The sequence below is a fragment of the Barbus barbus genome (assembly GCF_936440315.1).
Source record: "Barbus barbus genome assembly, chromosome: 3".
Classification (NCBI taxonomy): domain Eukaryota; kingdom Metazoa; phylum Chordata; class Actinopteri; order Cypriniformes; family Cyprinidae; genus Barbus; species Barbus barbus.
Window position 1 is genome coordinate 38,069,566 of NC_136731.1, and position 23,171 is coordinate 38,092,736.

The window sequence follows — 23,171 nt, forward strand, 5'->3', positions numbered from 1 at the left end:
TAGTGGGCTAAAGAATCCTGCTTTTTTCATACTAGATTGAACACATATGTTAAGAAAATGGGTCGTGGATGTTGCTTTTTTGCTGACTCATGATAAAGCGGGTCAGTTGATACTGGAGCCTTGGTAGATGGCTGACTCGTATATTCATACTTATATAGCATCTAGTCATGTAGCCGTTTATCTATATTTACTGACATAGATCAAATGTAACGGCCGTGTACTATTTTCAGTTTTGGCATGCGGTGCATGTAATCTGCAGTAATGAGAGTAATAGGTCTCCATCTGGACATACTTGTCCTTTCTCAGGGAGAGAGGGCTTTTATAGAGACAAGACAGCAATGGTAATAGCTACACCATTAAATATAAAGCAGGATAATACTATAAAACACATAATGTCTATTCTGATTGCACTAAGACATCTGAGATAATACCAGACCCATTTAGCCTGTGTGTTATTGTTAAAACAGAATAGATTAAAGAGCCAGATGATATCAAGACAATTCTAATCAATAAAAAAAACTGTTCAAATACAAACTGTGCATTGTGAGTATTACATTGTTAATTGATGTCTCTAATGCTAAGGAACATCAATATATCCTGACAGATTTAATTTTATCCTGACTGGATTCATTATCCAGACTGAATTAATTGCACTGGCAGAAAAAAGAGGCTGATCTTGCTGTCTTTCCTGACTGCTCGCTTGTTATCCATCGATCACAAAGCTCTTTCTGTGATGTCTTAATTTCAGAGAGTGAGTTAATTCAAGTGTGTGTGTGGGTAAAGGGGTAGTGGTGGTCGTCTTTGACAATGTAGGATGTATATTTATTGATAAATTAACAGATCGATGAAGAACTGCTTCTGACTGGCTACATGATCCCAGTGATACCAGATCTATTGTAACTTACACTTTAGACTTCAAAACACCTACTATCCAGATTGTAAAAGCGATGATGATGTTAGACTGGAATCCAAAGACTTATTGTCACATGCATTTAAAATTTGAATCACCTCACTGGTTGTAACTGACTATAGTTGAGTAACCACCAAAAGTGATTGTACTAACTTTAAGATAAAGTATGCAATATATAATGCTTTTGAATTCATTATCAGTTCAATTATATTTCATGCCATGTAATGAAGCACCAGGCTGTCTAAATGAATGCAAACTACCATTTCACTGTTCATCATGGTTTCATTGTTTAAACGAGGTTATATAAATTAATCTGTTCAAATGTTTATAAATGATGAGATCCTCATTCTTTTTTGTGCCAGATAAACATTGCTTTGACTGATAAAAAGTTTCCGAAGTCCCATCCCAGTGTCATTTGATCTCAAGATGTGAGTTGATGCCAGTCGGCAGTCTCTGTAGATCTGACTATTGGAAGACCACTTTAAGAAAGGTCTTGCTCGGCTTTAATGGATTGGTAAACTGATGTTACAGGTCTAGGTTACCTTTAAAGCTTATATCAGCACAAAGGATCATCGCTCATCACTCTCAGCACTTTCTGCCATGGAGAGGAAAAAAATCACAGACTAACATTATTAATGCATATAGACATTTTCATAGATCAGAAAGACATAGGTCTCAAAGAAAGTAAACGGGGGGACAGGAACAGCTATACTGATTTGGGATTAAAACGGTTGATATTATACAATATGCACACATTTAAATTCATTTTCTAGACAAGCAGATTTTTTTTGAGTATCATATTTAATACATTAGGCTAACATGGCTCATATAGCTATGATATATGATATTGAACTCATGTTTATTTAATAAAAATCATTCAAGAAAAAGACGTGTGACACCTGAAGGTGGACATTTTTAGGATTTTACTTGCTAAAAAAGTATTAAGTATCAATCGGATGACAGAAGGCATGTGTACAACATGTTTTACAATAAAGTTTTGACCACATTTATAATTAAGAGGCCTCAAAAATGTGTGTATCAAATAATAAAGCAGGCTTTATAGAGTTAAAAGAAGAAAAAAAAAAAGCCAATATGGTAAGAAAATGAATTAAATATAAGAACTAAAGAAGTCTTGTTATAGCACAATTTTTTCTCTCCAGAAAAAATAAGATAATTAAGATTTTTTTTTCTTTTAATTTTGCAGTGCACCAAGCTGCTTCTAAAAATGCACTCACAGAAATGTCAGAGCCATGTTTACAACACATGCATTCATGTGCATTTACATGCGTTTCATAAACACCGAACAGGTGGAAAACACATCGGAAGAATGGAGGTGAAAAGGAAAGAATCGTAAAAACCTCTCATCCCTGGCACTTAACCGTCTATGGCCTTATCACGCCTCATCTGTCACATCGGTGACTCACTGGCTGCAGTCGCCCTCCTGTGGCGTCAGTTTGATTACACCAGCCCCGTGACGTCACACACCCCTTACACCCATTCACTCAAATCATCTTATTTATTCATTTTTTACACTCCATTTTTAAAGGGCTTGGTTTGCAAATACACTTGATTTTCTATTTCAAACAATGCATTTTATTCAGTAATTTAAATACAGAGCGCGTGTGGAACGGAGTCAGTGTACAGAGATGGATTGCAATTAATGCTCAGGTGGTCAAGAGATTTATATACATGCACATGCATGCATATATATATATATATATATATATATATATATATATATATATATATATATATATATGCGACGGCAAAGCAATACGTAAGAATAATGAGTCTAAATGCGATCAGATCAAACCAGCTCGTTCAGTCTTCTGCATATGCGTTTCTGTTAGAGATAAAGTGAGAGAGATACTAGAAAGAGAGAGAGAGAGAGAGAGAGAGAGAGAGAGAGGTGCTGATGGGGGGAGTTGGCAAGCACTCGTGCCCCCCTCATCTCTGCGTGCACGACTCTCTTCTCCGCAGTGCACTGCTGGACAGCCCTGAGTGCGGAGGACAGGACAGCACAGGACAGTTAGCGCTTCCCTACAGTCCTAAAGTCCCAAACACGAGAGCAGCACCCACATGGAGCTAATATGAACTGTCGGAGGGCTGGTCTTCACTTCACGACTCACACTCACAGATTTACAGTTTAAGAGGGAAGGGACCTATCAGACATGGACACCTTGGTGTGGATCTTGATTTGCGGAGCGGTAAGTGTTCGCGTTAGTTTAGATGGGGGCGCATGAGCGCTGGGTTTCGGTGGTCGTGTAGGTTAATTGAGATCAGGTGAAGCGCTTCGGCTCGGTGATGCTCCGGTGATGCGCCTGCGGAATCGGCGGAACTTGCGCTCGGTCTGTGGAAGAGATGACTAATCTCAGCTGCCCGGTTTCTGGAGAACAGGTGTCAGCCTCCTGTACTCTCTTAGTCTTAGTCTTTTCAAATGAATCTACTCGTTCAGTTTGTTTATTATGTTCCAGAAAATAGCAATGTGCAGCGCCCAACTGGAGCCAAACTTTCATGTCAAGTTGCCTCAGTTAAATATGATTTTCTCGAATTATTAGACCGACTCAATTCGTTTAATGTTTGGCACATTTTTAGTAGCCCATATTGTGGAGTTTTACTAGGCTATGTGTGTGTTTAGAGTGTCCGTGTTCTAATGACTTTCAGGGGAATCAGCATTGTTATAGAAATGCCAGCAGGTACTTTTCGTGGCGCGATCTGATGAAATGCATCTTCCACAACTTCGTCCTCGGGCAAGCGATTTCTGTTCGCTAGCGCCAGGTGAAAATACATGCCCTCAGTAACTTTTGTGAATACTTAAATGCTTACAGTTGAACCGTATACCAATTTTAATTTGATAAGATGCTTCAGAGCCAGCGAATCACCCATAATTGGTACCTTGCGCAGGTATTTAGATCAGACCGGACTAGTGCAATAATGTGCAGAATTTATCACAAACCCTTAAAATAATAATTACCAAACAGTCTTAAAAATAAAGGTGCTTCACAATGCCATAGAAGAACTTTTTTTTTTTTTGTCTAAATGGTTCCATAAAGAACCTTTAACATCTGAAATTATAAAAAGGTAAGAAAGAGATGATTCTTTAAAGAACCTTGGACTGGTTCTTTGTGGAACCAAAAATGATTCATCTATGGCATCGCTGATGTGAAGAACCTTTTAAGCACCTTTATTTTTAATGTAACCACCAAGTATTAAAAATTAAGGCAAGCATTATAAACCATAGTTTCCACCAAGCATTTATTGTTAATAATGAAAATCATAAAAAAATATCTTAGATGGTTTTTTTTTTTTAATCTTTTTTCACAACGACAGTGGTGCCAAATACAACTGTATACTGGGGTATTTTTGGCGTGAACTTATCATGGTTCGTTTTTGTAAGGGATACGTCTGATGCTCAGGGTGAAAAACTCAAAGTGCGTAAGCATGTGACCCCGAGGGTCCCCTACAGAGCGCCCTGCGTGACCCTCACCACCTCCAGTCTCGTGTAACACGGACCAAATCAATTTAAGCATGCACACGCTCTTGACTAAACACAATTACACCGTGACCTCTTTTCAGTGATCTGATTTGCAAAATGGCAAACGGAGCCGGCAATTGAGTTTGATCCAGGTGCACAGAGTCGGTGAAGAATCTCCACTGACACATGAGCCAGCAGCGCTCCGTCTGGAGTGGGATCTTACAGCTGCGTGAAGGCTTTACGCTCCTGGTGCACTTTACAAGAGATCTGGCAGGGACAGAAATGGCCTAATTGGTGGTGAAAAAAGTGATAGCATCTTGAGCCTTGATGTTTCACGGTATTAAAGCTCAGTAGCATTTTCTGGCCGGTGCATAGCAGTGCTGTACAGACAGGTGCAGAACACTGTAATGATAGGGCCTACATACAGTATGTAAACGAGGATATACCATAGACTTCAAATAACCCATTAGTTGAGTTTCCAATTGAGAACTTTCCTGGATTTGACCAGAGGAGAAGATTTTCCCCAAACTACAGCTAAGTAAATCCACAGACACTCGTACACACATAGTCTTTGCTCAGATGTCTTAAGCATTGGGCATGCTCCATACTGGGGAGTCCATTAAAGCCTGCCAAGTTAACTCATCGGCACACTTACTCAAGCGAATGCAAATTAAGAGAAAAAAGAAAGGAAGACAGCCAGGGTTTGACGAAGAGAGAGAGAGAGAGTAAATGAGGGGGTGAGTTGGCTGCTGTACTGGTGCATCTGTTTCTGAATGAGAACGAGAGAGGATGTGGATGAGGAGGGGAGGAAGAGGAGGGCAGAAAGAGGAGTCTTAAAGGGCAAAGAGAGTGTATGAGAGAGAGAAGAGGCGAGGGAGGTAGATAAGATTAGAAACAAGTGGTGAAAATGTGCAGGAGATCAGAGAGGTTTTCCCTTTTTATTTTGACTGTGGGGAGTCTAGATGGTGACGACCTGTCTGAATTGAATTGAATTGTAACAACTTGTAATGTGCTATGGTTTCTATTAAAGGATGTTTGTGTGTGTGTGTGTGAGTGAGAGAGTGAGTGAAAAAAAAGAGAGAGCATGCTAATTCATTAATGAATGCAATGAGAAAAATGTGCTGTCAGTTTAATTACCCTGCATGTGTGTGTGTGTGTGTGCATGCACATGCTTGTTTGTGAGTGTGTCTTTGAAACGCTCTGGAATCCACAAGTTAATGAATGAATCTGTGCTTCTTTTTTTACAGCTATATTAAAGAGAAATGGTTCTACAAGGCACAAAAGTAGGGCTCTAGAAGTAAAAATGCCATTAATTTACACAGAAATAGATTTGAATGATATTGCATAAACCTTTCAAAACAAACCTACCCGGAGCTCAGAGATTAAGATATATGTTGGTGCTGAAAGCCTTGTGGTTAGTGTGACGACATTTAGCGCAGCTGCGCCTCTGGCGACCCAAGTTCGATTCCTGACTTGTGGTCCTTTGCTGATATATGTTGCTACAGCAGTCACAAGTCAGTGTAAATTCAAGTTCATTATTAAAAATGTGCTTAATAGCTAAACAAATAGGAAACAATTACAGTGCAATTACAGTGCAAAAATGACACCTTTTGGCTAAAAAAAGTAAGCACAAGTATATATATATATATATATATATATATATATATATATATATATGAAGCAGTATATATTGCTTAAGAACTATTCAATTAAAGTATTGAATAATTTTGTATTTTTTTATTATTAGTTATGTGTAAATTTATTACAAGTGCACACTTACTCAACTACTGCATTGTACATAATTCACAACACGTAATTGGATGAGTAGTTCATAAGCAAAAAGAGTTAATTAAATGATAATTTCACACTTTTTTGTTCAAATCAAAGTTTGTAATGTGGTAGCTGATCTGATTGCTTTGGTTCATGTCTTAGGACATTTTAATGAAGAAACTGAAGAATTCCTATGGAGAAAATTAATAGGAAAAATACTTTTGTGTGGGTGGTCACTGAGCTCTGGACACATAAAACACATCACAGCACTGAGCGTGATCACATGATCAGATCGAACCTATAGAGAGATGAAGAGTGAAGCGCCGCAGTAGTAAATTAAATCAAAGTGAAGTCTGCATCTTCACTAATGAGCCTCCGAGTCCTCTTAAACACACCGCACACACACATCTGTTGTCTGAGACAAAATGAGCCCATAAACACCTCTTACAGTGCCTGCGTGTACAGATGTTTATGACCCCTTGGGTTATTGACAATACTCAACAAACAGATCAGGACCCGTGAAAGAGGAAGCACACAGTGGAAGGGTAGGGCTAATAGATGTCTTGGGTAAAGAGGGTCTGCGGACTCTGATCTGTGAGACCTTGATGTGTAAAATATGTGTAATCGTACCCGCGACAATACGAGAGAAACAGCTGGACATGCAGTAGACATATGTATAACTCCAACTGCCTGTCTCATCTTGCTCAGTACGCCCCAGCTTTTGGACACACCAGTGAAATGCAATCAGCACAATATGCTGTGATGCAGCTGTTACCAAACTGTAGTCCCATATGCAGCAAATATGAAGGAGTTTATGGACAGTGAGGGGATTAACTGGAAAATTACATTTCAAAAAATAAAAAATAAAATAAACCATCCAGTACAAATATCGATAACACTTTATTCAGAAAACAAGACTTAATATCTTAAAGTCATGCATCTTAATTTAAGAATGTTGTACTGGAAAAATAAAACAGTGTAGGTTTACTATAAATTAGAAATACCACTAGAAAAGTTTTAGGGATTCAGAGTGATGGTTGTCATGATTCTTAGCATGTCTTGTCTTTTGTCAGCTGTCACAATTCATTATGCAATGTATAATATTTAATATTAAAGTCAATAGAAGATGAACTATATACAATTTTTTTTGGTAACAATTAAGTTCACAGTAACCATAATCAAATCTACTAAAACAAACAAAGAAATGAAATTTTCTGCAGAACAACATTTAAATGGAGTGGTCCAGGTTGAATTAAGTGCAGCAATTACTGGAGAATAAGAATGAAATAGCATTTGAGGAGTATCAATATGACTATATTGCCTTGCAAATACTTTAATTAACGTATTAACATCAAAATATCTCAGGGGGTTATGGGTAATTGGAGACTAGGAACCTGTGGAGCCCTAGAGAGATGGAATAATAATGCCATTTCTTTCTTTCTGTAGCTGGGGCTGGTGTTTGGCTCTAAGCTGGAGCGGGCCATAGATGAGGAGTGTGAGTCGGGCAGTTACACTCATGACGGGGAGTGCTGTTTGCAGTGTCCTCCAGGAGAGGGAGTGGTCAAGGAGTGCGGGGCAACCCAGACCGAATGCGGTCAATGCTTAGACAGTGAGTACAACTACACATATACACAAACTGTACTCACATGCAACAGACAGAAGTGTTCATGCACATGCATACTCATAATCTTCCATGCATATGCACACACAAATGCTCACACTGTAACAAACACTTACTTTCAGACAAATAAATTTATTAACACATAATTAGTCTCTCACACGTACACATGTATACTTATTAGCACATAATTATTTTCTCTCGCTCCCTCACACACTCACGCACGTGCACGTATACCCAAAGAACAGACAGAAGGCTGAGAGTAATTATGCAATTAGTTGGTTATGGTATATGAGCTGCTGTGTGTGTGTGTGTGTGTTTGATGCATTAATTTAGGCCAAATGTTCAGCTTCATAGTTTGTGAGGAAAACGAGATAGAGAGAGTAACAGAGGAAAACAGGAAGTGATAGATGGACACAAATGGAAAGAAATTTTAAATGAGAAATATCTAGTTTCTTATGCTCATCAAGGCTGGATTTATTTGATCAAAAATGCAGCAAAAACTATACTATTGTGAAATCTTATTAATATTTAAAATAAAATGTGAATTATCAGCATTATTACTCCAGTCTTCAGTGTCACATGATCCTTCAGAGATCATTATAATATGCTGATTTATTATTATAAATGCTGAAAACAGTTGTGCTGATTAATGTTTTTGTACTCTTTAAAGAATAGAAAATATATAAAGAAATATATATAGTATATTCTTCCCATTCACTGACACATTTAGAAACTGCACTGGCACATTTGTAAATGACAAGACACATTTTTCACCCGTTTTACAGCAGGTCTCATTCTTTTGTTGTGAGTGTTTCCTAAAAGGGCTCTATCCTACTTTCTGCTCTCAGTAAGAGAAGCGCTCACAGTCCTCTGCGCGCACTGAGAAGCACTTAGAACGACAGGCCTGAAATAGAAGAGGTCTTATGTTTCAGGACAGGACACTTTACATCAATAACCCAACTGGGTGCTTTTTGTGTTTTCAGTCTGTGTGGGATATAAATAAAGATGGTGAATGCTATATTAAAAAAGCTTCTGCATTAATTTTTAGTGTAACAAAACAAGCTTCCTGTTTACTGATAGACAAAAACGCATTCTGTGACCTTTGTGCTTATTTCCTGTCACTTTTTTCCTCAGTATTGGCAAAGACACACACACACGCGCATGCCTCTTTCATGCATCCTCGCCCCCTCATCCCCTACCCGGTCTAGACACAAGCATACATCAGCAACTACTGAAATATTTAGCTGTTCATTTTTCTCTGTTTCCCCTTCCCTCACATGCACATGCACACTCACACACTCACAGACACACACACACACACACACTCACAGACACACACACACACACACACACACACAGACACACACACACACGTTGGTTTTTGTGGTTTATGGGGACTCTCCATAGGCGTAATGGTTTTTATACTGAACAAACTGTGTGTGCTATTGCCCTACACCAACCCTACACCTAAACTTAGCCCTCACAGGAGACTTTGTGCATTTTTAGATTAAAAAAAAAACACCATTTAGTATGTTTTTTTAAGCCTTTTGAATTACGGGGACATAGGCAGTGTCCTCATAAACCACCTTCATATTGTAATACCTCTGTCATACCCATGTCATTATACAAATTTGTGTCCTCATAAACCACATAAACATGCACACACACACACACACACACACACACACAAACTCATGCCAATGTGTGTGTGAGAGACAAACCTCTCACCATCACAGCTACTGTCTCAGTCCTCATTTCTTTACATGCCCGGCCAATGTCCTGGATTCACACACACATGCTAGCTGACATGTATCACTTTCCATTGATTACTTTGATTCATTAATAAAGCCTAAGAGTTCAAAAATGATCTTGTAGCTCCACTCTTGGAGCTTGGCTCTAACAACCCCAAGGTCATTGGTTTGATTCATGTAAGTGAATCTCTCGAACCCTGTCAACAACAAGTTTGAATGTATTTCAACACAATAAAATAAATTAAATAAATGTATATATATATATATATATATATATATATATATATATGCTAAAATAAATGCACTGTAGACAAAATATATATTTACAAATATATATATATATATATATATATATATATATATGTCTATTACAGTGCATTTATGTTATGGTACTATTTGTTATATTGACTAATTTATGCAGCTTTTAAAAATAAAGCATTTACTTTAATGTAATTAAATATAATTAAAAAACACTTTGTCTAATCTAGCGAGAATTACCACTGATAATAAATACAAACATATTTATTAAAAGTTTTTTAAATTGAAATCTGGAAATAAAACATAAAATAGGTTCTAAACAGGTTTTCTTTATTCAAAATCTAAAATGTTTTTCTGGATTTTAGAGGAAAAGTTACCTGGACATATTTTCATGAGATTTAGTCATATTTATATACAATGCATAATTTAAAGGCTCTTTGTTGATTTGAAGTGAACTGTGAATGGAAGTCAGTCTATTATATATTCTGTTTGTAACGGTGGGAGCCGTGCTGAACTGGAATCAGTCAGTGTGTCATTTTAGACAGAGCTGACTAATGACTGATGGGGATTTGGGAAATAGAAGCATTAGATAATGATACTTAAGCACAGGCAACATCAGATGCCCTAATACAGGCCTTATTCATGTGAGAGAAAGAAAGAAATAGAGAGAGAGGTTAATGCTACTGAACATTTAAGCAGAAATCAGGACTAGAGCCTTTGCTGTTTTTATTGGCCCATGCAGCCGCTCTACTGTTCCACGCAGCTTTGATTTATTAACCGTATTATAACAGAAACAGTCATACTAATAAGGAACAACTGAATTGTAAAAACAGAACAAGAGAGAGAGAAATACATTCCAGTTTGTTCCGATAAACCGATATGGTTGTGATTATAAATCAGAATACAGTGCATTACGCAATGGACGTTTTTCCTCTGCCCATTCAGTATTAAGTTACTTTACAAAATCTTTCAAAATGTGCCAGCAAAATATTGGCAAACATCCCCAGTTACAGTTCTCCTCACCCAAATGACAGCCATGCAGAAAACCAGCTCTGAATGAGCGTAAAAAGATCTCATGCACCTGGCTGATTTATCTGTAACTGTAAAAGGATGAAAGCACACTGATGACGGCAGAGGAAGACACGCCACATGAGGCAGTCCAAGACTTTTTATGTTGGCCCTCCTGTGTGTGATGAAGGTATTTATTATGTGTGTAAACAGTCATCAGCAGAGCATGTGCGTGTGTGTGTGTGTGTGTGTGTGGGTGGGCGCTCTGTTGTTTCTGTTGTTGTCATATGTGTTTATAATCAGTGCAGGGACGGATGTGTTCAGGTGCATCCCTGCGAAAATCCGGCTGGTGCTCTGTTTGTCTGTTCACAGCTGAATGCACACGCTCCACACGAATGTCACAATAGTCTTTACTCACTATAAAGATGAAATGTATAAATTAAACTCAAACAAGAAGGAAAAAATTAAACACTAAAGTCAAACTATAGAAGTAATGAAAGTAAGATGGAGATCAGATAGCATGGGGGCCATGTGTTCCTCTCTCAATGTCAGGGATATTATAGTAAACACAAAACAGACAAACAACGTCAAGCGTGTGTGTGTGGGTGTCTGTTTATATATATAAATTTAAATATGTATCGGGGGTGTTTCCTGCCTCAAGGGAGGCAATGTGGGTTTTGTTGTGAAAACCTGGCAACCCTGCAGCAGGAGTCCGTGTCTGTTGTGCCTCCCTGAGCCCACTGAGTCTTAACAGACCCTCTAAAGTGTGCGGTGAGTTTGATGGGGGGGAAATTGAGAGTGAATGGGGGAAAATCACTTGAGAGGAGGCAATGCCATATTAAAAATATGATTGCTTTTTAGTGAGTAATCAGTAATTAAATGTAAATAACCAAGTCTGAGACCAATATTTATTGAGCTTTGATGACCGATGACCCGAAAAATTAAAAAAGATAACTATTAAAAATAATAGCTGAAAATAAGTTCACAAATAAAATATGTTGTTTAAATTGTCACTGCCTTGAGTTATTTTGTAATAAATGGAAAATGCTTAAAAATACTAACTTGAGATTCATACTTGCCTTTAACAGAATATTGATTACAATGTTAATGTAAAAATATACATTAAAAATATTTTTCTGATAGTGTAAGTAATGTTTATTTAAACAAGAAAAAGTGAATTTACATTTGATTTAAAAACATTTGAGGACTATGCCTCTTCATTTTAGAACACCACTGTACACCACTGGTAGATAGATAGATAGATAGATAGATAGATAGATAGATAGATAGATAGATAGATAGATAGATAGATAGATAGATAGATAGATAGATAGATAGATAGATAGATAGATAGATAGATAGATAGATAGATAGATAGATAGATAGATAGATAGATAGATAGATAGATAGATAGATAGAGACAAATGGACTGATCTTTAAATTCTCCGCTGCAGAACGAGGTCATATCCATCCATTAATAAATAATGAAGGAGAGAGCGAGAGAACAAACAGATGGGCTGAAATGGTTGTTCGGCTGAATTGACACTTTCGCAGATCACTGTGGCCTGCATCACATGACCCATATGTTTACCCATCATCCCCCTCTTCTCTCGTAGAGCACTAGAGACCAGTCTGCTCTTTGCTCTTAGAAAGAACATCATTTACTGAGTCCGTCTGTGCGTGTTCATGAGGATGTTACACAGTGATATGGAGAAGTGGTACATTATGTGTAAGGCATTGAGGAGCATACATCAAAGCTAATCAATGAAGATTAATTTATCATCCTTTAATCTGGGAACTGATTATATATGAATTAAACATCATTTAAAAACAGCATTATTGCTGCATCAGCGATCTCAGGTTTGTCAGCACAACATGTTTGAGCAGTTGTTTTGGAATTTCTCAGACACCTTGATTAAGGTAACCAAGTCATTAGTTTTAACATCACCTGCACAACAAGAGCAAACATGACATGAACATCAAGTTTTTCAAGGAGTGCTTCTGTCCAAAGTATGGTAGAGAAGTGAACACCTCACCCTCAGGCCAACCTTAGGCGTGAACTCATCTGTCTGCCCAGTGTCAAATCCTTCCAGCTTCAAACAGACATACTGGTCAAATGCTGGTTGTTTAGCAAGGAAAATCCTAATATGATGTCATTAATATCTCAATATTTTTCCATAGTTTCAGGTTGCATGTTTCTCTTGAGAGTGGGATCCAGTGATCACACATTTTCAGCTATGCCACACCTTGCTCATAAGTCTGCAATTAGACCTCAGAGATTTCAATATGAACTCATTACATTTTTCCATAAACAAATGATCTGGGCTATGCTATCAGTGTCCGTATTATAGATCTTACAGCATTCAAAAAAGGTCTTATTTGTAATAAACTAGGACAAATATCTCAGACAAAGTTAACACTTAAAGGAATAGTTATTTACCTCACTCTTGTCATTCCAATCCCATATGCAACCAAAACAATCAAAAGAATGATTTGTTCACTGAAGCAAGTTCAACAGCAGTAAAAAAAGATGTTTCAAAGTCATGAACAAAGATTACTGGTGTGCAATTTAGTACATTCTTTTTACTTCAAAATGTGAAACATTTGTTTCAATGTGTTACTTGCCATTTCTTTATAATGAATTGTTAAATTTACTAGCAATTTCTGAGTGAAAATTGTTTCTACACCATTTTTTTAAATCTATTTGGTGTAATGCAATGTGTTTATGCGGTTTAAGATAAAAAAACCACATTATTTTCCACATACTGTACATTATTGTTGCTCCTCTATGCCCCGCCTTTCTAAAACACATCGATTTTTACAAAGCTGAGTGCTCTAATTAGTGCGTTGTGATTGGCTGAATACCTCAAGCGTGAGACGGAAATGTAATGCTCCTTACCGTATTATGATGGCGTTTCCAGGCTCGATGCCACAAAAACAATAACCCACTATAAACCCAATAAACAACAAGCACTACTCTACCCAGCTCAAAACTCGCATTTGAATAGTCAGTAGCAGAAACGTACTTACAGGCTGTGAGTCAGAAGTGTCAGACTGTCCTTGCAAAGTTGTAATTGCCCCACTTTATAGAAACAGCCTTTGTGCAAGCCAGCGTTGCAGGCTACTCTTCCAGGTTCAGGAAATAGTCCTTCGTAAAATGCGCTGCACACACTCTAATATTTGGGTTGAACTGTTCAGGAACACTGTTGTAAATACAACTTAACCTCTGATTACTAGTTGTGTCCTCTTTTAGAAGCCCAAACAAAGTACTTTCGCTTTCACAACGAAACACAGCGTCTCCAGGTGCCGGCGGCAGCAACAACACTACAGCGAGAATATAAGTTACGCCTTCTTTCATTGCGTGTACGCTTGGGCGGTGTTATGCAAATCTCCCCACACTGTGACGTAGACATGTGGGGGCGTGTTTGAACGAGCCGTTTTAGGCGGGCGTGGTCGAGTCTTAACTTTCATAGAGAATATCTCTTTGGTTTTGAGACTTTAGTCTTTGCAGCTTCAGGGATCAGCTTGTAACACTCCAAAGAGAAAGGGAAATTTGAAATCGCATCATATGACCCGTTTAAATGTGAAACATCATGAAGATGACTAAATGACAGATTTTTTTTAAAGTCTCCTAGGCTATGAACGGGCAACCTCTGAGCAATGAAATATTCTTCTGGAAAACAGCTGTGGGCCTGTTTTTGTTTCATGTTTGTGGTGTTTGATGAAAAGCTGTCCTGTGTTCCAGGAATACAAGAACATTTCCAGCAGAGATCTATCTGTATGTTTTTCTGCTTATCTCTGTTTGCTTGTTTGTTTATTTATCTCCAGGATAATAAAAGACCAGGGACACACATGAGCGACACATGAGAGAGAGATTAGAAACCCACTTGTGCTTGTATGAATACCTCAGCTTGATAATATCTTCCCCTTACTGCATGTCGGACCAGTCTAAAGAAGAAAAACTGTCATTTCTAAACAGTACGTGGAGAAGTGTTAGATTAGTGTGCTGGTGAGACATTTCTCATGAGTGTGCAGATGTGTATCTGCTGCTCGCTGTGAGAAACCGCATTCTTTCTCAGATATTATCTTCATCTTCAGACAAATATGGCTGGTTTATTTGGTGTTAACAGCTCTAACTTGCAGAACCCACCTTTAAGTGTTTATGTAGAAATAAAAGAGTTTCATTTTTGCTTCAGTACATTTTTGCTGTACTGAAGCAAAAATGATGTTTTTGCCTTTTCAACCTATGATGTCTTGTTCACATCCTGTTCACATTCCTTTGCTTTCTGTTGTAAGATCTTGGCTGTAATATAAAAGAGGAGCTGAAAGTCCAATAGAACAGTTCAGATTTATCTGTCAGATCCTTTTATGGTAATGATATATTATCTGCAGGACATAAATTGGTCTGAACGTTTTTCAAATGCTATTGCTTTGAGCAACAGGGGGACTGAGTACACTTGACCTTCTGTTTCCACACGATAGCCCAGAGGAACATGTTTTTGCTCAGAGGCTTCTCAGTTATGTTTCACGTAATTATCAACTTTGTCTCAGATGTTTCTCCTAGAATTACTTCTCATGAGATCTTGGAAAATTGAATGAAAAATCTCTGACTTTTGATTGTAAACTATCTCTAAATTTAAAGTCTCTAAATTTTATTTTATTACTGTCTAGTAGAAACAAACAGGGGTAACACACTGATCAGACAAAACCCGACAAATGTGTCTGTTACCTTTGTCGGCATTTGTTGGTGTGATGTGAACTGGTCTTTAAAGAGAAAGTTAGTTGTCTGGGGTGTTGGGAGACAGCCAGAGACCTCCATATACACAAGCAAGAGCTGCCACGGCTGTGACCAGGCATTTAAAACAACTTGGTTTATAGAAGATCATCAAGCATAAAGCGCTTCCTCTTTCCTGTGAAAACAAACCAAAACCAAAACCAAACAAACACATTCTTATTCTCCTCTCATCCTTGCTTTCTCCTCTCGTGTTATCAGAGTGACACAAGATCTAGGGAAATATATTTAAATCCCAAATTTGCAGGGATTGTGTTACAAACCCTTAGAACTCCACGCCATCTAAAATGTCTGTCACACGTAATTTTTTTGTCCTACAGTAAAGCCTGATTTCACTGGAAGCCTCACCACACACAAACTCTCTGAATAATTTAAAGCTTTCCAAATAATTTTTCATCCCAATGTTTTATTTTCATACAGCACCTCAAACTCACATATAGGAAAAAACTCCTCTTGAGAAAAGCTCTTATTGTATAATAAAGGTAAACAAATGCTGCCCTGCAAATCTTGAAACTTTCAAATCTAAGTTTAAGTTCTTGGGATGATGGAAAAAGACAGAAGACAAAAAGGAAAGAGGACATAATGTATAAAAAGTCATATGTTCATCACAATGAATCTGAACCATCACATGTCAGTTAACGCTCTTTTTTTCATGATTATTTGGCTGAATCAGTTTGAATCAGTCTGTCATTTGCTGATCCGGTTCCTGTCTCTTCTCTCCATCACTTCCTGTTATTCTTTATCCATTTTATAATACCTTGCAGTGCCATTTACATCAGTGCTCAACTGCTGCAGAAAAATTGGGAAATACGTAACTCATGGAAATCACAGTTTTTTGAGCAAATCGTCTGAGCCATGAATGCCATGTGACTAATCGCTCTGCTAAAAAATGTTAGAGTGACAACACTGATTGATTCAAGACACAAGACTGCATACAGTCCCGAACCCTTCACTAGAGCTGCTGCCAGCAGCAAAACATCTATTTCATGAGTTCGGCTGCTCATCCAGTCCTGATAGTTAATGGTAAACAAACTTGACTCACTGTCCTCAATGGAGGCTTGGCCCCGAGGCTCAGATTGAGCTCACAGTTCATCCGCCCATTGCAGTATTACCTAGAGAGGGAGAAAAATAGAAATAGAGGAGGAGATAGGGAGGTGGAGGGATGCCAGAGGAATTGATGCTTCTTAAATAGGCTCCTAATGATGATGGACAGGACTGAATGAATAGGATACTCCCGAACCTACGTTTGGAATGTCATAATATGAATATATAATGCTGCTTGCAAAGAAATCGGTAACACTTTATTTTGATAGTCCACTTTAGACATTCAACTAACAGTAAGTAACTTTGCAACTACATGCCAACTAGCAGTCATTAGAGTATTAGTAGATCGTCTGCTTAATATCTTCTAACACTTTATTTTGATGGTCCACAACATACAACATACTGACTATAAGAATCTTTGCAAGTACATGTCAACTTATTCGACTAACCCTAAACCTAACCTAATCAAATGTAACAGCCTACTCAGAGTTAGTAGATATGTAGTTGCGAATTAATGAGAATTAGTTGACATGTAGTTGCTAAGTTACTTATAGTTAGTAGAATGTTTAAAGTGGACTATCAAAATAAAGTGTAACCAAAAAATCATCCAGAAAAGTCAGAAAAGACTACTATTTTGATTGGTCTTCTATGGACCCTTTTTCACATTTCAAGCGTTTGCAGAAGCAGAAGTCATTATAGTCAGGCAAACTTTCAGTGAATGGAAAAATTTAATGAAAGCTTCAAGAAATATAAATTTTGGATTGCCATGTTCTCCAATAGCAAAAGAAAAATGAACAACAGGATTTCCATGACTTCTAAAAGTAGAACAAATATTGAGAGATTGATTATGTTGGTTAGAAAAGCGAGATTTCACATTTCTCATCACTCCCTCAGCCATTGTATTAGAAATACTCATGTAGCAATGTTAACTAGTTTTCTGTTATTCAAGGCAGAGCTAATAAAACACAAAGTATAGTGTCATAGATGTACATAATTGAAAAAAAGTTTAATTTAAGTCATAATGTTTCGAAATTGAGATTTATACATCACCTGAAAGATGAATAAAATCAATAAAAAAATAATCAATAATTTTGACCCATTCAATGTATTTTTGGCTATTGCTACAAATATACCCCAGCAACTTAAGACTGGTTTTGTGGTCCAGGGTCACATATGTTAACGTCAATGTCACACTGTTAATATCTGTGGAAAAACGACATCACTGCCTGTAAAAAAGGGGTCCATAGAGAAAGATGCGCTTTGCAGCCAAAGTGTATAGTTATGACCTCTACCAGGAGGGGATGATGGGACGATGCTACAGGGGTGGACAAACCTTTGGACTGCACAGCTATTTTGAAATCTGAAGTCTGTTTCATATCGGGTCTGTAAGCAATTAAACTCAGATGCATTATGTCTACTGTAATGCCAAGTAGACTAGCACACCGTTCCTTTCCTTGATTACTAATTTTTCCACTTTGTCTTTTTTAACACGTCACCCCTCCTCGGTATTTCCATACCTGTAGTGTCTTATTATTACTATCACCACTGATTAATTATAATTAAAGCACTAAGGACGTAATAATTTAACCTGAGGGGTCATTATTAGCAGCAGACGGGCAGGTTGTAATTATCTTGTCATTCTGGTGATTTTTCTCTGTCTCTTTTCTCCAGGTGAGACATTCTCTGAGACGTTCAGTCACACAGAGACCTGTCAGACGTGTAAAGAGTGCACGGGTCTCATGCGCATGCAGACCCCCTGCACTGACTCCAACGACGCTGTGTGTGTGTGCAACTACGCCTACTTCATGAGCGACCTGACGCACCAGTGTGAGCCGTGCACCGTGTGTCCACGTGGTCATGGTGTGATGATACGCTGCGAGCACTCCCACGACACGCTCTGTGAGGAGTGTCTGGACGACACCTACTCTGATCAGGAGAGCACGCTGGACCCCTGCCTGCCCTGCACCATCTGCGAGGAGGGAATAGAGATTCTCAAGAAGAACTGCACGCCCTACGAGGATGCATGGTGTCATGGTGAGAGAATAATACTCTCAAGAATATCATGTGCAAACACTATCAAAATTGAAATCAAATAATAGCATAGTTAAAAAAAAAAAACTGAATTAAAAAAAGGAAGATTATAAAAAATATAGAAATATAGTTTGTATATGGTTTGTAACAAATATAAGAAAAATATAATTTGAAATATTTATTTTAATATATTTTTCCTCCTGTTTTCCCACAAACTAAATTTCTGCTTCATTTTTCAGTTTACTTCTGCAGGGTTTTTCCTGCATATTTATCTCGCACACAAAATGTGCACTTGTAGTATTTGTACCAGTGGTCAATAATGGCAACTGCATGAACACCACAAGCAACTTGTTTGGCTGTATGCGACGTGATTGAGCATGATCTTTCTCAAATGGTTTCTAACAGCTAATTTCTCCCAGTCTCAGTCATAATGTTTGCTTTCCTCCATGTGTTTAAGGATCAGTCTGGGTCATTTCCGTATGTGTCTGATTGTGGCCTTGCAGTTTAAAGGTCAAAGTGTGGATACTCTGTGCAAAGCCCTGTAATTATAGAGGTCACAACAGTCCAAAAGGTCAAACCCAGTGACACATGCAAACACACATGTAAACATACACACCTCGGGGTTTACAAAAGATGTATAAAAGCAGGCATGTGGATCACAGGGATTTTACAACAGGTAATAGATGTTCTTATATCTCCTTAAAAGAGAGAGAGAGACAAAAATCACTGTAAACCTCATCTGGCTTTGTGGCTTTCATAAAAAGTCAGCTTCCCAAAAAAAACAAAAAATTAAACAAAAAATGTATTTAAAAATTTAAATAAATAAAATAAATAAAAATAAAGACTGTTGCAGTTCCATGTTGTGCCACTAGTTGTGCTACAATTGCAGATTTTTATTTTCAAATTATTGATAATATTACTTTATTATCAGAATAAACTATTATATAATATAATAATCAAATTGCGATAATTGTGTAGACTCCATGTTGCTATATAGACACCAACAATAGAAAAAACTTCTTTTGCCAATTACAAAATAAAACTTCAAAAGAAAAAAAAAAAAATCACAAATCAGCTTGATCTACTATTAAAAAATTGCACTTATACAGGCACAAATGAATTTTTATACCTTTAGTTTACAGTGTGGAATAATATAATTATTTATTATAATATAATATATTCAAAGTACTTTATCGGCCACTTTATTATCCACACTATCTGAGGAAGGCTGAAGGCCGAAATGCATCAGTTTGCAGAGTTTTAGGCATTTTTAATGTTTGTTGAGATGGCGAGAATTTGAATAAAGGCTTTTTAACATTTTTGGACCAGAAGAAGTGCCTTGGATTCTTCTTTTTCCTAATAGTTGTTTCAAACCCAACCAAAGAGCACCTTCTGGGATTATTTCAGGAGGTCCTTGATCAGCAAGTAGCACTTCAAGATGTCTCCTATGATACTTTATTGTCCTTCATATTTCACAGACTAACTAAAACATGACCAGGTGAAAGTTTGTTTCTGTTAGGGCTGTGGTTACCAAAGAGACACTCTGGCTGTGGCCTGCAAGTGAAATGATGGACCTCTTTAACACTCACGGTCAACTAAACACACAGAGAAAGCTCTGTTTTCATGGCTGGAGAGGGCATGTAATGTGGCGTGTCATTGCATTAGTGTGCTAGCGCTTGGGCGGTGGGACTGTCTGATGTCTAAAGCCTGGGGCTGTATGTGTGTGAGGGTCATTATGGCTGCTGCTGCTGACGAGGATTGGGTGGGCTGGATCTGTCAGTTTGGGGTTTAGTGTCAGCCCTGGCCCTTTGGTTCATGTGTGTGTCACACCCAGATTAACATCTGTCTCAGGTAATCTGATCACAAATGGACAATGCTAACTACAGGTGTAAACGGGGGTCCAAACAGCTTTGTTATTGGATCACTCAAACCACATTTAGAGGTAGCTGAAAAATGCATGTGGTCGCATGGAATTTCTTGTATAAATGCTAATGTGTCCTGATGCATCCCAGACAACAAAAAGGTAAAGTCTAGGGTCAACAAACGAATTTGCAAAAAAATTGATTGTTTCCAAACAAGTTTCCTGGAATAGGCAAACTCAAACTTTGAGCAGTCCAGAACAGCAACCTCAAAAATCAGAGCAATGTTTAGAAAGAACAACAGCCACATAGTTAAATGTCTTTACTTATGAACATACCAAAATGTGATTAATATCAAAGTAAGAATTAATATCAACAAATCACACATTTTTTATCTGATTTACAAAGTGAATGTTGGCTAAAACAGTGTGTGACTTAAAGTGCTCTGCTGTGTGTATGTAGGGTAGCATAATGTGTGTAATATAAATATAAGGAGATATCTCTGCAGATGGAACCTGTAAATCATAAAGCATCTGCAAGTGCTGTCAGTTACACACACACACACACACACACACACGTTCAGCTTCACTGGTAGCAGTTCCTGCTCTTATGTGACTCTCATCAGCCTCTTTCCTGTGAGAAGAGGAGAAGAGACACAAATGAAACAAAAAGAGAAAAATGGGCAAAGAGCTGAAATGTGATGGCTAGTGTTGTGTTTCTCTTAACAGTGTTGGAGAGTAACTTATCAAATCAGTGTTTGCTAATAGCTTATTTTATTTAGTGTAATTGTGTGTTCAAATTTAATGAATTTTTTTTTTTATTTGTCTTTGCTTTTTGCCTATTTTCATTTAGAAAAAAATTCAACAGCAAACAAATCAACAAAGTTTGGGGTCAGTAAGATTTTGTTTTTGAAAGAAATCACACAATTTACTCAGCAAGGAAATTAAATTGATCAAAAGTGACAAAACATTTGTAATGCTATTATTAACTGTTCTTTGACATCCTGAAAATATGTATCACACTTTCCACAAACATATTAAGCAGCACAACTGTTTTCAATACTGATAATACTAAAAATGTTTTGTGAGCACCAAATCAGCAAATTTGAATGATTTCTAAAGGAAAAAAAAAACAGCTTTGCCATAACAGTTAAAGCAAGTGAATGGTAGTGTGTATACTTTAAAAAACCTACTTAAAACTACATTTTGTTATTAACTTGTAGTGTAGAAAACTAAGATACTTTTTCATTCGACTGTAATTCAACTACTTTATTATTAGCTTGTATAATTGGAAGCTGCAGTTTTAAAATATCTCCCCCAACACTGTCCTGAAGATAATATGATCATCCTTTTTTGTGTACGGTTACAGCACAGAGCAGCCTTGTTCTGCCCTGTCACACACACACACAGTCATAGAGGTCCTTATGTATTTCTGTACAGATGACCACCCTCTGCGAGCACCACATTATCATCCTTAAAATGACCTTATATGTGACCTTTCCTGCTTCTCTCTCTCTCCATCTTGCTCGCTGTCTGTGTATCTCTGACCCTTTCATGTCTATCTCTCTGGTGGGTCAGTCATTTCTGTGCCCTTTGATGAGGGTGGCACATTAAAAACAAGCTTGTTCATGAGAATGACCACAGCACACATGTCTAAAATGATCAGTCTCTCTACACGCTGGTGGTCCATGATTCATTTCCTGCAGCACATACAAACTTAAGTGGCATGTGTCTGTGTGTGTGACAGAAAGAGAGAGATGTGCTGAGCTCTTTCCTTTGTTGGATCGATAAGGCCGCTGAGGTTTCTAACTCTCGGGTTTCAATCTGTGACCTCTATCACAGCTACTGCATCACACACACACACACGCACGCACGCACGCACACACACATATCAGAGTGTGTGAGTGGAGTGGAGCGACAGCAAAATTTCTGTTTTGCTCCAACTCCACTCCGGGTTTCATTTCCCACTCCTAGCATTATTGTTTTGTCACTCATTGCTCAGATAGATGGCTGCAGTGGCAAAGAAAACACTGTTCATCTTTGATATGACAGAAGAATAAGTTCAAGGGTGGTCGTATATTACAAAAAAAGCGCACTATATTCGTCTCACATCACATTGTTAATGTACATAATGACTTCACCCTAGTCTGGAAGAGTTAAAAATAGCCATTTTTCAATAATATATTTGACTTGTTGTGGATTGAATGAAGTCTATGCTTCATATAGAGAGATGTATAAACATAGATTGCTCTTTCTGTTGAAAGAAACTATCCGAAACGATTAACGGACATTTCTTATTTTTATTCTTGAAGCAAATTTTTGCTTGTAAGGTGATTAGATTTGGTGATTAGTAAGTGGTTTACCATCGGGTTTAGATTTCCTGAACAACTTCTCTAAACGTTTGGACCATTTGCCACAATGAACTCATGGTTATGTGAACTATATTATATTTTTATCTCTAATCAGCACAGACCGGGTTCCAGAATCAAATCACTAAGGGTGCTCTAGCCTTAACTCTTTCCCCATCAGTGTTTTTTCAAAAAAGTTGCCAGCCACTGTCAGCGTTTTTGATAATTTTCACTAAATTTTCATGGCCCCCAGACTATTTTGTTGTATGAATATATGATCATGAAAAACATCAAAATAAAGAACA

General features: G+C 37.6%; 1 protein-coding gene across 1 annotated transcript in view; it reads left to right on the top strand.

Annotated features, from left to right (window-relative positions):
- The first annotated feature begins 2,886 nt into the window (after nt 1-2,886).
- Nucleotides 2,887-23,171, top strand: part of LOC306847430 (tumor necrosis factor receptor superfamily member 16-like) — a 34,559-nt gene continuing 14,274 nt past the window's right edge. Inside the window, exons 1-3 of the mRNA XM_079381382.1 lie at nt 2,887-3,117; nt 7,602-7,764; nt 18,301-18,663. Of these exons, the coding sequence (XP_079237508.1) occupies nt 3,082-3,117; nt 7,602-7,764; nt 18,301-18,663 (562 nt within the window). The 5' untranslated portion in view covers nt 2,887-3,081. The remainder of the gene's footprint in view (nt 3,118-7,601; nt 7,765-18,300; nt 18,664-23,171) is intronic.